The sequence below is a fragment of the Pistacia vera genome, unplaced genomic scaffold (genome assembly GCF_008641045.1).
Source record: "Pistacia vera cultivar Batoury unplaced genomic scaffold, PisVer_v2 Contig857, whole genome shotgun sequence".
Classification (NCBI taxonomy): Eukaryota; Viridiplantae; Streptophyta; class Magnoliopsida; order Sapindales; family Anacardiaceae; genus Pistacia; species Pistacia vera.
The window spans coordinates 460,276-475,764 of NW_022196731.1; the positions used below are offsets into that span (position 1 = coordinate 460,276).

The following is a 15,489-nucleotide window of genomic DNA, read 5'->3' on the forward strand; positions in this document are numbered from 1 at the left end:
TTAATGATAAGGTTGAGCTTTACGCCATCCAAAACATACGAGGGATATTGTCTTCGAATGTACAATCAAATCAAAAAATTCATCTTTCCAACCATGATTTTGTTGCTAAACCTTGTGTTCATATTGGTATAAATCAATTTGACTTATTATTATATTCCCATTCGAGGTTTAGCAAAATTCCAAATTAATACTTTTAGTTGTATTTATTGTTGATATTCACCCTTAAATTAATACCGTTAGTAACTGTTAGAGATAATTAAAAACGGTGAATAAGGTCAATAAGTGGAAGTATGAGTTTTGTAGAAGAGGTTGTAGAGAGTCCAACAATGGTCTCGAAAGTGATTTTAGACTTTATAATAGGTTGAAAAAAGCCAAAAACTATTGGCTTGGACGCTACTAATGTGCGTCGTTTTTTGCTAGCATGAGCCCATCTTCTGCAAAGAAAGCACTGACACACTTTAGCGTGCTAACGTGCACCACACTACATTGAAAAATTGAGAATTTGTTAAAATAAAGAAAAAACGTTACTTTAAGGAGCCGTTTGGATTGGGGGTATATAAGATAACGAGAGTAATCTTCGTTTATTTTGCAAGATTCCGATGTTTGGTTTGCAAGTAATAAAATATTACAGTAATCTTTTATTGCAAATAGTGTTTACTGTTGGTAATGTAGGAGGTAATCTTATTACCTTGTTAGGGGGTGTTATTAAAACATTACTGGGGTAATCTGATTTTTCTACCCATTTTGCCCTTAATTAAAAACTATTTCAGACACAATTGCCCTCAGGCCTCAAATGTCTAGCAAATAACAATTATCTAGCCCCTTTACATTTGAGAAATTAGCTAAAACACCACAATCATAAAAAAGTTTAAAAGTTAACAAAATACTCCCAACAACCTAAGACCACCACCGGCCGTGACTCACCACCGCCGCCCGGCCATCAGCGTTAGTCGTCATTATGTGCACGATCGAGGGGATTTGGCCGATCGTGCGTCAACAAGGTCTTTTCCAGATCTATGGCTGGAAACGGCCAGATCTGACCTTTTTATGGCAGTTTCACGGCCACGTCTGTGGCTGTGAAAATGCTAGATCTTTGGCCGTGAAATGGCCATAGATCTGGCCGTTTTTTTGCCATGGATTTGTGATCCATGGCCATTACCGGCTTTGCCGGTGCATGACCGGCCATATATGGCCAATTGTGCGTCATTTCGTCAACTGTAGGTGGCGGTGGTTGGCTGCCGACAGTGGCTTTGGGGTGGGTGGGGGTGATTTTGTCATAAATTAAAGATTTATATGGTTGGAGTATTTTAGCAAAATTTCAAATGTAGCAAGTTAAAAAAATGATTCAAAAAATAATAATAAAAAATACTATTATATTAATATTTAAAAAGGAGGGCAATTTAGTAATCTATATAACATACCACTCATTTATCTCCCAATCAAACATATTATTCACCAATTTATTTGAACCAATCAAACACATTTTCTAAACATTTGTAGTAATCTTGAAAGTATTTTTTTTTTGTTAATATAATATACCCTTATAATAAAATATTATATGATCCAACGTCTTATAAGGGTTGGAATGAGAATAAATATAACTATGGATATCCAATTGAAGTTTCGCTGGCCTAAGGGAATGTGTCGGCTGCTCTTCAGAGATATTTTGTTTTAAAAACATAAATAATTTTCTTGGAGGGAAAGAGATGACGTCATGCATGACGAGGTGGTAAAATATCGACCTAGGGAACCGCAATGAAATAAACCAAAACCAAAACAAATTGCCTTTTAGCTTTGCTCATCTCTCAATGCCTCCCACGTGATTTTAACTTTTCGTCACCTCTTGACTCGCTGTCCTCGTTTTCCCTCTTTGACCTTTCTAATTTCTGTCCTCATTTTAATTAAAGTCTTTTATCTAATCTCAATACTTTAGTGTCAATTCTTCAAATAGAAACCTATTAAGTTTTCTTTTATCTTAATCATTTGTTATTATTTTCTAAACTTGGATTTGTCTTATACTGTCATGGTTTCAAATTTATTGAAACTTTAAGCTGAAATCGAAAGGATATTTTAATTGTGTTTTAACTTTTTGTATTTCAAAATGTGATGAAAATGAAATGGGGAAGTGGGTTTCTTATCTTTCACCGATTCAATCCTATACAAATTTTATAATTATAAAGAGTAAACGACATGTTCCCACTCAAGGTTAAGCGCAATGTCAAGTTCCCAACCTTGGCTTTATAAATTTCAGATTCATACCCTAAATCAACAAAAAATTATTTTATATAATGGTTAAAAGGTAAAATGATAATCTTAAAACCAAGGTTCTAAAAACCGGATCAGACCGTCCGATCAGACCGGTTTGATCAGTGACCGACGGCATTTCCAGTCCGGAATACTTCAAAAACCGTTAATTACATTTAAACCGGATTGGACCGCGGTTGGACTGCTGGAATAGTGTCGAATCGCGGTCCAATCGCAGTTGAATCCCACCGGATTCCGACACCGATCGAGAGAGAAATCACCGCCATTAGACTTGACGGCATCTCCATTACAAAACCCTGCCATTTTTAGTGGCCATCGTCGCTCGCCGTCCACCTGAACTTCACGCGACCGTCAGACTTCTTTTGTTGATTCCGGCGCCGATGGAACTCCTTGGCAGCACCATCAGAGTCGCTGGCACCTACACATCAAAAGCTCCAAGATTCCAGCTTCGATTGGCCGTCGATCGTCGCTGCCGCCACCACTCACTAGAATCTTCGCGCGACAGGGGTGTTTTAGATAGATTTCAAACCTTAAGGGATTATTATAGGGGTGTTTTTGATGAATTTCAAACCTTTAGTGACTAAAAGTAATTTTACAAATTACGGTCCAACCGACCAATCCAACCGGTCAAACCGAAAACCGAACCCTTGAACGGGTCATTGTCCGGTCTGGTTTTCAGAACATTGCTTAAAACCCATATCTCATTCGACTGGAATTATATCCTGCAACCCAAACCCACCCGCGTAACTGTCGTCTTAGGCCAATCCGACCTAATTTCAATGTTGTCGGACACCCTCGACACCACCAAACGCTTTCCACTAACCCACATCCCAAAACCCCTTTCAACCCCACCCAATAACACCCTTCAATCGCCAGCCACCACTCATTAAGGATACACGCGCTTCAAGCCGATTTTCGATTGATTTCAACACCAAAAATCAACCCCAACATGACCATTCAACTCAAAAACTTCCACTCACCAAAACCCCTATCATCCACACTCTCGCTTGTTGGGTTGCGCATGCAAGGGAGCTGGCATGTAGGGTGCGTGTGTAGAGGAAAAGGCGAGCAGGTTGGTGGGGGCATTTCATTGAACACTTGGTGAGCATCGAGGGGTGGGGGCTATGGAAATGAGATGGGAATGGCGGAACACTAGGAAAAACCCAATCAAACCAACATTTCACTAACAACACACAAGCAAACTCAAAAACTCTCGCAAATCACCAAAAATCAACCGTCAATCAAACTCCACAAACAACAAACCAACTTTTTCAACCAAATGGCGCCGATGGTCATTGGGGTTGGAAAAGGCGAAGGGTGACAGGTGGTGAGGGTCAGGTGTGTGATGTGGCAGTGAGGTGGGCACGCCTTTGTTGCGAGGTGCACGACGCAATTGGAAAACGCAGTCGCACGAGTGCGACACAATAAGGGTGGGCGACGACGTTTTCAAGCTAGGGGGTGGTTGGAGATAAGGAGGGGATATGAAGAAGAAAAAGATAGGACGATAATTTGGTAATAACACCTTCTACATCTGTGTCAGAACTTAAGATTCATTAAAAATATTATTTTAAGGGTGAGAATCTGAAATTTACAATAATGAAAATTTGACCGTTTCGCTTAACTTCAGTGTCACCGTGTCGTTTGCCCAATTTTATATTATAAAAGTGAAAAGAAATAGGTATAGTAAGGTGCCGACTAGTGATGAGCAAGTCACGAGAATGTTATATAAATATAAGATTGTCGGAATTGGGTTACTAATTGAGGTATGGGATATAATTTTTTGATCTTACCAACAGATTTACTTTTACTAAACACGGCAAAAAAAGGATATCTTGTCTTCCCATATTATGAGTACCCTTTTAGTTTCTTACATTTTATTAACCCTAATTGGTAGCCAGCTCAGCAAAAAGTTGAGAAAAGATATTTTGATGAATAGGGACACTAACTAACCCACCCTCCTTTTTCATATGCTTCCTTCCCCTTCCCCTTCCCCTTCCCCACTCCCTTGTACCAAAAATTCAGTTATTTTCAGGAAGCAAATACAACTATACAAAACACAAACTCTTCTTCTTATCTCTTACTTTTCAAACTCTAAATTCGGTTTGGGTTTTAGAAAATTTAAGATGGTGAGTCCTAAAGGCGAGACTACCAACAAAAAAGAAACTGTACCCTGCGATTTCTGTAGTGACCAGATTGCGGTTCTTTACTGTAGAGCTGACTCCGCTAAGCTCTGTTTGTTCTGCGACCAACAAGTGCACTCCGCAAACCTACTGTCAAAGAAACACCTCCGCTCACAGATCTGCGATAACTGCAGCAACGAACCGGTTTCTGTCCGGTGCGCCACTGACAAGTTGGTCCTGTGTCAAGAGTGTGACTGGGATGCGCACGGGAGCTGCTCTGTGTCCGATTCAGACGATCGTGTCCCAGTTGAAGGCTTCTCTGGCTGTCCCTCAGCCCTAGAACTCGCGTCAATGTGGGGCTTCGGTCTTGATGATAAAAAACTGAATGAATCTTCGCCGTTGATTGACTACTGGAGCGGGTGTCAAGATATGAGAAGTCCGGTTGAGTCTTCGTGGATGTACGACAAAAAATCAGGAGTAAGTGTTCAAGATTCGATGGTGCCAAATGAGAAAGGTATGTTTTATAATGGAGAGATTATGAGTATGTCGAAAAGGCAAAGTCCAAGTTGTGGAAAACTTAAACAAGTGATACATAAACAACTGGTTCAGTTGTTAAAGAGTGATTTAATGGGAAACGAAGTTGGTGATATAAACCATGATGATGTTAAAAACAGTAATTTTAGTGGGGATGGAGATGCAGAGAATTTGGTGCCAATGAAAGGAATGACGGAGGCTCAAGTTAATAGTTGTGTTCAAGAATCGTTGCAGCAACAGACGCCTTTTACGTCTCTACTTGTGATGCAGGAACAGATGGATGCCAAAGAGAGTGACCGTGTTGTTAACAGGGATATGTTGTGGGATGGAAATTCTGGTGGTCAGGGAGCTCAGGTGTTATTTTTGAACCCTTAAAAATTATTTGAATTGTTGCTTTTGTTCTCTCAATTATATGTTTTTGATTGGCTTCAAGCTTCAATAGAGATCTTAAGCAAGCATGCTGTGTATGCGGAACGTGTTTTCAATTGTTTGAAACTGAAGTTGATGTAGTTTGTTCTTCTATGCGTTTTCTTTTCGTTCCTCAATGTGTTGATTTTGCCTTAAACCTTGTTGTTATGTTAATGATGTTGATTCTGGGGTAAATTTTTGGCTTTCATTCTTTGGGTAATTACCTTCCCAAGGCCACCGCTATCAATTTTCATCAGTCAATTATTAACTTGAATGTTAATCTATTATGGATTGTAATGGTGGGGTGAGAGATTTTGTGATTTAAATTAGAATATAAACAGATGAGCCTGCTATTTCTCATGCCTCCATGATTATTTCTCCTTTGTTCTTAAGAAGGCATTTTAAAATTAAAGCAAGTTAACACCTTTCTAATTTTAATATTCGATTAGCATGGGTTCTCAAATCTTTCTTAGAAAATGCATTTGCTGAGGTCTTTTGTCCTTGTTCAACTTGCCCTGATTTTTAATTAGTTCACTTATATGTGTGAGAGAAATAGCAGTAGTTGATTAATGGGAATCCATTATAATTCACACTTGCTACTCCCATGCAGATATGGGATTTTCATTCAGGACGTTTGAGGGCCACTGAAGAATCTAGCCAGCTGGAAGTTGCATATGGTGGAAGTGATGCAGTATTTATGATAAAAAACTTTGGTGAACTTATGAAAGAAACATCTTTGGCTAGTACAGAAATGTTTGCAAATATGTTCCAGATGAATTGTCCCATGGGACATGAAGACATGGCTTCTTTTAATGTAAGTCTTGACTGTATTTCAGTTTATTTTTAATTGTTCATTGCCTGTATTTCAGTTTGATTGTAATTGTTCATTCATTAAATTTCTGATTGTATGTATTGTGACCTTAGAGTTAGGTTGAGCAGCTTAGGTCAGTTTGTTTCCCTGTTTTTACACTATCCTATTCCTATTTTTTTCCAAAATACACATTTATTTCCCTATTCTAAAAATCTTATTTGATTTGATTTAATTATTTTTAAACCCCCCGAGTTTGTTAATTTAAGTAAACACAAAAAAAAAAAAAAAGTTTAGAAATTGACAAAAACACCCCCACCCACCCACATTTGCCAGATTCCGAACACCCCCGCTGCCTGGTGTTCAGAATCTGGTATAATGGTGTACTACCAGCTGGTAGTGAGTCGATCTAGCCTTTTCTGGTCAAAGATCTGGCCGTAGCTAGTCGTTAACGACAACCAAGATATGGTTGTCGTTGACAACCAAACGCGGCCAGATCTGGCCTTTTCTGGGCAGATCCACGATGGATCTGGCTGGAAAAGGCCATATCAACGCATGATCGGCCAGATCCAGCCGGTCGTGTGCCAATACGGCGACTCCGGCCATCTTCCAGCGGTGGTGGTCGACTGTCGGTATTTAATGGGTGGGTGGGGTGTTTTTGTTAATTTTTAATGTTTTATTGCAGGGGTGTTTAGTAAATTAACAAACCTAGGGGGGTATTTTTGTTAATTCTCAAATCTCACCTCGTAATAACCACCAAACTCTTACTTTTTCAAAAATCCTATAAATCCTATCCAAAATAATGAAACAAACAGACCCTTAGTGTTGGGATATTGTGACTCGCTTTCTTATTTGTTTCTATGTAAAATTGTACGTCTTTAGAAAAACAATTTAATAAAGAATACAATTGTACATAGGAATATAATTTAGGAGTTTCATTAGGAATTGAAATATGAATCTTATTGGAATTAGAATATCGTATATCCTACCTATAAATATAGGGGTGAGAACCAATTCAAGGTCATGGGAGAATGTGAGAACACAAGGTATTTGATGTAAGAGTTATTAAACACCATGAGGAGAGTGTCTTGGAAACTGTAATTGTTTCCACTCTAGGTACTGGGTTGAGTGTGGTTAGAAACTAAGATGTTTTCGCTCTGTTTTATGTTCCGGGTTTATGGTATTGTATACTCTTGTATATTGTGTTCATGAAATTATAGTGGATTTCTCTCATCCGTGGATGTAGGTAGGTTATGCCGAACCACGTAAATACTGTGTCTCTTTGTGTGGTGTGATTTTATTTCTATGTTATTTATCTTGAAAGTATGTTTTCTGCTGCGCGATCTACTAACACTTAGATCATTTGTTTAACCAAGAGGTTAGGGATTCAAAATTTCAAATAGCCTGGATGCTCTTGTCTCGAACTAGAGAGTTTGGGGTTTTGTTGGTATCGAAAATAGAAACAAAAATTTATGTGATACTGTACATAAAATACTTGTGGAAGATACACTGCATCGTCTTAACTGCAACACTAGTACCCTAGTAATCTCCTTTATAAATTATGGAATTCGTAATAGTAATGGCATGACTGCTTCAAAATAACATATAAAATCTACCTAGCAATTCTTTCTGTTTGTTAACACTCCATGCTTTGAAACTATGAAAATAAGTAGAAAATGGCTGGTCAAAGTTCCTTTTTTGGATGGCCAGATAAAAATTTGTATAGGATAAGAAAACTTATTTATGCCCAGAATAACTGTTTCTTGCATGTTCAAGTGATGGATGATCATTTCCTACATATTCAAGTATTTTGACATAAATGAAATAGACAGAATATGATATGGTAGTTTTATTGGTAGAAAAGCTCTTAAATATGGAGCTAATTAAACCTGATAATTTGCTTTTTCACGTAATTTACATCTATCTTGCGTGTAATGTTGACAGCCTTTGGCTCTTTCTAATAGTAGGGCATCTTGTACTAATATTTTGTAATCTGATCCAGAACTCAAATAATCCAACAGCCAGTCAGGGGCCTGCAACATCTGAGAGCAACAACCTGCCGATAGCAAAGCCATCATCAGGTTCAGGTTTTGGTAAGCCCAAGGACTCTAGTAGCTCTAAAGATAACCAGTTCATGGAACAGTCTTTTCTTGTGAGACATGATGGAGTGACGACAGCAGCAGCAACCAAAGCTGATCTGGAACTGCTGGCACAAAATAGAGGCAATGCGATGCAACGTTACAAGGAGAAGAAGAAAACACGGAGGTAGGTTCTTTCCTTATCATTATTTAAGATTTTGCTTTAGACTTTATCCAGATTATTTGATATCTAGATATGAGAAGCACATACGGTACGAATCAAGGAAGGCAAGAGCTGATACCAGGAAGCGAGTGAAAGGTCGATTTGTGAAGACTATTGAAGCTCCTGATGGTTGAATCTTGTGCTGGGATAGACTGCTCGTGTCAGACACGTACTCGTGCGAGTGTAACAAAAGTGTTTTGCTTGAAATAATGTAGTAGAGTTGACAAATGCCGGGGACGAAGGGGGGACTAGTAATAGGTTGGTAGTTGTCGATGCTTTGGTAGTGTAGGATGAATACTTGTGTCAGTCGTGTTCTGCTACAAGCTAACGGTGTTAGAATTTAGAAATCTGTTAATAGCCAGTAGAGAACAGAAAATGATGCTGCTTTCGCCCTTGTACAAAAATTGAATGAGGGTTTTTTGGGTGAAGGTACTTGTAATTATCATAACTAGTCATTTTATTTCTCTTTGAAAAGCTTCTGGCAGGTAAACGCTGTGGATTTATGTAAATTACACTCTAAGCTATGTATTAGCCTGAAATTAAACTTCAATGGATTATGATGCCACTATTGATGAATAACACCTTTATATACTTACACATCCATTCGGCTAAGCAAGTATATTATTCAATTTTTTATTTTTTTAAATAATATCAACTTCCGATAAAATTTTCTTAAATGTATTTTCTAATCGTTTAACTATTAATATATTACCTTTATACTTATATTAGAAGTAAAAAAAAAAAAAAAAAGATAATTAAAAAAATCGGTCTTTATAATAGTTTTAGCTGGAAAATGGAATAGTAACACTCTTCTTAAAACTGTTGTCTTATATAATTTAATTTATACAACAGTATCGAAGTTCAATATCTTATCTTTAACTACTATACATACCATTAGTAAATAAGTTATTTTTTTCGAAGGTAAGGTTTTTTGATAGTTCAATTCATTATATTAATAACTTCAAGAGATTGGTCTAACAATTAAGAAAGTTTCTTCATTTTATTGATTTTTTGAGTTTAAACCACTTTGACGCACATAAGTTAATCTAAACACCCCAATCATAAATAAAAAAAAATCATTATATTAATAGTGAAATGGTGAAATTTGTTGTTGAGCTCTTCAATAGTATGATTATCTTAAGCGTTTGTTATCTTGTCCGCTTGCTTGCGAAAAAGTGGACAGTCTTTCTGCTTGGAAAAACACTTGGCTGACCCAGAAGATAATCCAGAATCCTGGGATCCAAATCCCGCTGATCCATGCGACTGGTTTCACGTATCAATCATGCGACCTTGATGGCAGAGTCACAAGGCTGTATGTATTTTCCACCTTTACTTAATTTATATAAGATGACACAGTTCCGGTTTTGAGGAACTCAACTTTAGGAATACAATTTGGTAATTGAACTAATCCATACAAACACTGTTTTCTAACTTGAAAATTAGGAATCAATATGCATATTGAAGGTGTTATGTCTAAAAAGTCAGGGCTGACATGGACTCTCATCAACAAGGGCCAATCAGAATTCAAGGAGGCTTTGTGCCGTCTAGACGCTGTCACGTCGCGCAATGACGGAAGAGGTATGGTTCTCGTTAGTATAGCAGGTGAATGCCAGACTTGCGAGTGGCTAGGAATCATCCACCTGCCCAAGCCCTACGCGATTTAAGGATGTCTCTCTTGCAGACAACCAATAAGAAGCGGGTTAGGAATTGTACCACACTTGTCGGACTGCAGACTCATGATTATTACCTCGAATCCTCCAACTATAAATAGAGGACCCCTCTCTCACTTACGAGATTAGCTCATCTTTAGTCTTAAACAACATACATTCTCTCTAGATTGTAATTCAACTTGTTGCACGCGACCTGACTATAACCATCTATTAATATTACTACAATGGACGTAGGATTAGCTTTTGAGCATCTGAACCATTTTAAAAATTGTTTTTTTATTTATTCTCTCGCTACATATTTTCATATCACGTGTAACTTCTAAGCCCACTTAGCACTTTGCATGTGTGAGCCATTGGTGTCAAAATCAAGTGTCAATAGTTTGACGCTAGAAGGAGGGCCTTGATTTAGTATTTACTCTTCATCAGAAACCTCTAACCAATCAGTCCTACCCATCAGCTAATGGCTTGCGGTTTCGAAATTGAGCGAACCGACCTTGACAATGAGGAAATCTCCCAGGTATAGGATGATACTTCTCCCGAAGTGTCACCATTCCAACAAAGTATCATGACGGATATTCCTTCAAGCTCACGACTCGACCCAACTGTGATGAGTTACCTGAAAAGGTTCAATAATACTCTACAAACGGTTAGCCAAAGGCTGGACTATTTGGATCAAGTCGTACCACCAGAGTCCAATGAAGCGGTGCCACCGCCAAAGACTCCTGCAAGTCGCACGAAAGTGCGAAAAATGGCAAAAGCCCGTACCATACGCACTGCAACACGCAAAAGTAAGGGAAAGCAAGTGGCGATCAGTGGACCGAAGGGCTCCGAGAGACCAATGAACACCGGTCATGCAACGAGTAGAATACCTGTGGCATTGCGACTCGGTGACATGTCGCAGCATAATCCGTCCCACGCCACGTCGCATGGGCACTCCCACAAAAGTGTAAGGTAGGGAGATTCCCAATATTGTCGAAATGATGACCTTGACCGTCATCATGCAGGAAATCGCTGTCGTCCGTAGGTAGGACGAGCCGAGCCGAGCTGAGCCGAGCCGAGTTTTTGGCTTAACGAGCTCAGCTCGTGAGAGAAGAAGATTAATCGAGCTGAGCTCGAGCCGAGCCAAGCCAGAGAAGAAGATTAATCGAGCTGAGCTCGAGCCGAGCCAAGCCAAGCCCTGAAATTTGTGGCTCGACTCGGCTCGGCTGGGGAAAGAGTCTTGGATATATCGAGCCGACTCTCAAAAATTCAATTTTTTTAGAAAAAAATCAAATTTTTTTTTGCCAGGCTCGGCTCGCGAGCCTAACGAGCCGAGTCGGGCATGGCTCGAACTTGGCTCATTCTGGCTCACGAACCCAGCCGAGCCGTTAATGAGCTAGACTTGAGCCGAGTTGAGCCGGCTCGCGAGCGGCTCGGCCCGTTAAGCACCCCTATCTGTGGGTCAATTCTGACCACCGCGGAGATCGAGAAAACTCTCCGACCCATTCAATGCCTTCACAACACCCCAGCCAGCATATGTCAAGGTTCGCCGGAGCTTCCAGTTGAGTTGAGGAAGAACCCGATTTACGGTCTTTCCTCAACCACGACCGTGAGAGTCGAACCCACGTTGCAGAAAGTGATCTCCAAGCAACTCCGTTACCTCAGATTGAGGAACTACAACGAGTTTTGGATCAGTTTAAGGCTCAACAGAAAGAGTGTGGGAAGGTCGCAGAGGCGTCTCCCTTTTCTCTAGCAGTTTTAGCTGCTCCTCTCCCATCGAGATTCAAAATGCCCGACATGCGGGCATTCGATGGGAATTCAGATCCGTAGGATCAACTTTTCTAGTTCAACGACCTCATGGAACTCCACCAAGTCTCTGACTTGGCCAAATATCATTGCTTAGTAGTAACCCTAACTACCCATGCCAAGCACTGGTTCAGATCGCTTCTCTCGGGATCAATCAGCTCGTTGCAACAAATGAGCTCATCATTCCTGAGACATTTCCAGGCGAACAGGAAGTTCTTGATGCCGTTGAGCTATCTGAGCAACCTATGGAAGGTGAGGAATGAATCCCTCCAATCTTACATAGACAGATTCCACAAAGTGGCTCATACTCTCGAAGAGTTCGTTCGGACTCTCATTATTGCGGGGGTTCACCCACAAACTGACTTGTGGAAGGAATTGCAATCTAAGGATGATGTTTCCCTCACTCGCTTCTATAACCTCACTGAAAAATATCTCTGAATCAAAAATTTCATGGCCGCTCTTAATCGCCACAACCCCGGTCCCTCGACCAGTGCTCCCGATCGGGGGGAGAATAGTAAAAGGGTTGATCGCAGATGGGCTAATGACGATCAACGGAAAGGAAAGAAGTAGCGATTTGAGCCCAAAAAATCTTATGCCCCAGTTCCTTGTCGCGATCGCGACAAAAGTCAATACACTCATTTGAATGCCTCAATGTCGCCTATTCTGGATAAGTCAAAGGAGGCCAGCCTACTTGGAGAGCCAGAGCCCATGAAAAATCCCCCCTCAGCCAGAAACAGCAAGAAGTACTATCGTTATCATCGGGATAATGGGCATCGCACCGATGAGTGTTGGGCTCTCAAGCAAGCAATCGAAGACCTCATCAAGCAGGGGCACTTCAAAGAGTATGTTAATGGTCCGTCCCGTTCAGGAAAAGGATCAAGAGGAACATGAGAAGAAGTGTCGTGGTCGCAAGGGTCTCTACTTTATAGGGATCGTCTTTGGAGGACCACACCTCGTAGGGAACTCTCGAGGTGCTCAAGAGTGGTATGCTCGGGAAGCTCGTCATAACCCCTTGAGTGTGATGAGCATGGCGTCGCGACTTGCTAAGGTTCGCAAGGAAGAGGAGATCACTTTCTCGGAGAAAGACGCGGTGTGATTACATCATCCCCATGAGGATGCACTTGTCATCGCGCCTGAAATAGGTCGGTGCGAAGTCCACAGAATGTTGGTGGACAATTGAAGCGCCGTGAATATCCTGTTTCAACGAGCTTTCGAAAAAATGCAATTGGACGAGGCAAACCTAAAACCTGCCTTCATCCCTCTCTATGGTTTTATTAGGGATCATCTGATTCCTAAGGGAACGATCTCACTCCCGGTCACGTTGGGTGAGACCAACGAAATGACCAAAATGACGGAGTTTTTGGTGGTAGACTGTCCGTCCGCCTTCAATGGCATTCTGGGATGACCTCTACTACAAAATTTCAAGGCAGTCACCTCCATCTACCATCTGAAAATGAAGTTTCCCAACCTGACAAGGATTGGGGAAGTAAAAGGATCTCAACGCGAATCTCGCGACTGTTACATATGAGCAGTGCAGATGGCATGCAAGGGAAAGGGAAAGGGAAAGGGAAAGGGAAAGGCAAGGCCAATAGGCATCACCGAGCAGGCTATGGCGATCAGCAGAATCGAGCCATAGCCCGGCCTAGTAAAGGACAACATGGATCCTCGCATTCAGGAGTGCCCTTATAGTGGGCCAGTTGAGGACCTATCTGAGGTGTCAGTCGATCAAAATGAGCCGACTCGAGTATTGAGAATCGGGAGTAATCTCAACCCCCAACTCGCCAAAAGCCTGACAAGGTTCCTCAGAGAGAATGTTGATGTTTTTGCATGGACTCATGCTGACATGATTGGGATCAACCCGAATGTCATATGTCATGCACTCAACATTGACAGTGCAATCAGGCCAGTTCACCAGAAGATAAGAGTCATGGACCCTAAGCACTATACTATCTTGAAAACTGAGGTAGATAAGCTCCTTTTGAACGGGTCCATTTGAGAAGCGCTTTACTCGAGCTAGGTTGCCAATCCGGTCTTGGTAAAGAAGCCCAATGGCAAGTGGCGAATCTGCGTTGACTTTATCAACCTCAACAAAGCCTGCCCAAAGGACAGTTTTCCCTTGCCAAGGATCGACCAGCTAGTTGATGCCACCTCCGGGCACGAGCTATTGAGCTTTATGGACGCCTACTTAAGATATAATCAGATCCCGATGTATGCGCCAGACGAAGAGCATACCTCGTTCGTTACAGATTAGGGACTGTATTGTTACAAGGTCATGCCCTTCGGCCTAAAAAACGCTGGGGGAACTTACTAGCGGCTGGTTAACCGTATGTTTTCTGAGCAGATCAGAAAGTTGATAGAAGTTTATATTGATGACATGCTGGTCAAGTCGCATGTCGCTATAGATCACATAGCGCATCTCACTAAGATGTTCGATATACTCTAAAGGTACAGGATGAAGCTCAATCCTCTTAAATGCTAATTCAGAGTATCCTCAGGAAAGTTCTTGGGGTATATGGTTAACCATAGTAGAATCGAAATCCACTCTGAGAAAATCCAAGCTCTTCTTGATATGAAAAGTCCGACTAACCGAAAACAGGTTTAGAGCCTAAATGGGAGAATAGCGGCTCTCAGTTATTGCATATCGAGAGCAACTTATCGTTACTTGCCATTTTTTAATATACTTAGGGCCAACAAGAAGTTTGAGTGGACTCTAGAGTGCGAGCAGGCTTTTTAGAGTATAAAAGAACACCTCGGAAAGCCACATCTCCCTCTTCCCAAGGAAATTCTACTCTTGTACATGTTCGTCTCTCAGCATGCGGTAAGCGAAGCTCTCATTTGGGAAGAGGGCAGAGTTCAATGGCTAGTGTATTACACAAGCAAGCGACTGCTGGACGCCGAGATACGGTATCCAGAAATGAAGCGATTAGCTTATGCCTTGTTGATCGCCTCTAGGAAGCTATGACCCTATTTCCATGCCTACACAATCCATGTGCTGACCAACTACCTGCTCAGGCAAGTTCTTCAGAAGCCGGAAGCTTCAGGTAAGTTACTCAAATGGGCAATGGAATTGAGTCAGTTCGATCTTATTACAGACCGAAAGTGACCATCAAAGGGCAGGCTGTTGCCAATTTTATTTTGGAATTCTTGTATCAGCCAAATCGAGAATCCGAGCAGCAAGCCAGCGAAGTCATCCATGTAAATGTTCAGAACTTATCGACTTGGAGTCTCTATGTCGATGGTTCCTCGAACAAGAAAAGAGTCGGGACAATCTCCTCCTCCTCAGTCCCGAAGGGACTCGCATCCATGGAATTCTTTGATTTGAGTTCCAAGCTACGAACAATGAGGCCGAATATGAATCGCTACTCGCTGGTCTACAATTAGCGAGAAAAATGGGATAGAACACGATTAGTATTCACAATGATTCCCAGTTGGTTGTTAATCAGATCTTGGGAGAATATCAAGTCAAGGAAGATAACATAATCAGCTATCTAAAGAAAGCTAAGGTCGCAATCGAGCCTTTCAAGCACTTCACGATCAAGCAAATCCTAAGAGACAGTAACTTTGTCGCGGACGACTTGGCAAGAATAGCCTCATCGCT

At 41.0% G+C, this 15,489-nt stretch overlaps 1 protein-coding gene across 1 annotated transcript; it reads left to right on the top strand.

Annotated features, from left to right (window-relative positions):
* The first annotated feature begins 4,256 nt into the window (after window positions 1-4,256).
* Window positions 4,257-8,580, top strand: LOC116118725 (zinc finger protein CONSTANS-LIKE 15-like). Its single transcript, XM_031404697.1, has 4 exons — window positions 4,257-5,273; window positions 5,938-6,141; window positions 8,138-8,400; window positions 8,468-8,580. The coding sequence occupies exons 1-4, from the start codon at window positions 4,389-4,391 to the stop codon at window positions 8,568-8,570; spliced, it is 1,455 nt and encodes a 484-aa protein (XP_031260557.1). The 5' UTR covers window positions 4,257-4,388; the 3' UTR covers window positions 8,571-8,580.
* Window positions 8,581-15,489: the final 6,909 nt, after the last annotated feature.

What these genes read in the sequence shown, in the direction of transcription:
- LOC116118725 (XM_031404697.1), top strand. Translation starts at nt 4,389, where the DNA reads ATGGTGAGTCCTAAAGGCGAGACTACCAACAAAAAAGAAACTGTACCC. An exon ending in AAGACATGGCTTCTTTTAAT is followed by an intron (nt 6,142 to 8,137) that starts GTAAGTCTTGAC and finishes AATCTGATCCAG; the next exon opens with AACTCAAATAATCCAACAGC. An exon ending in GAGAAGAAGAAAACACGGAG is followed by an intron (nt 8,401 to 8,467) that starts GTAGGTTCTTTC and finishes TTTGATATCTAG; the next exon opens with ATATGAGAAGCACATACGGT.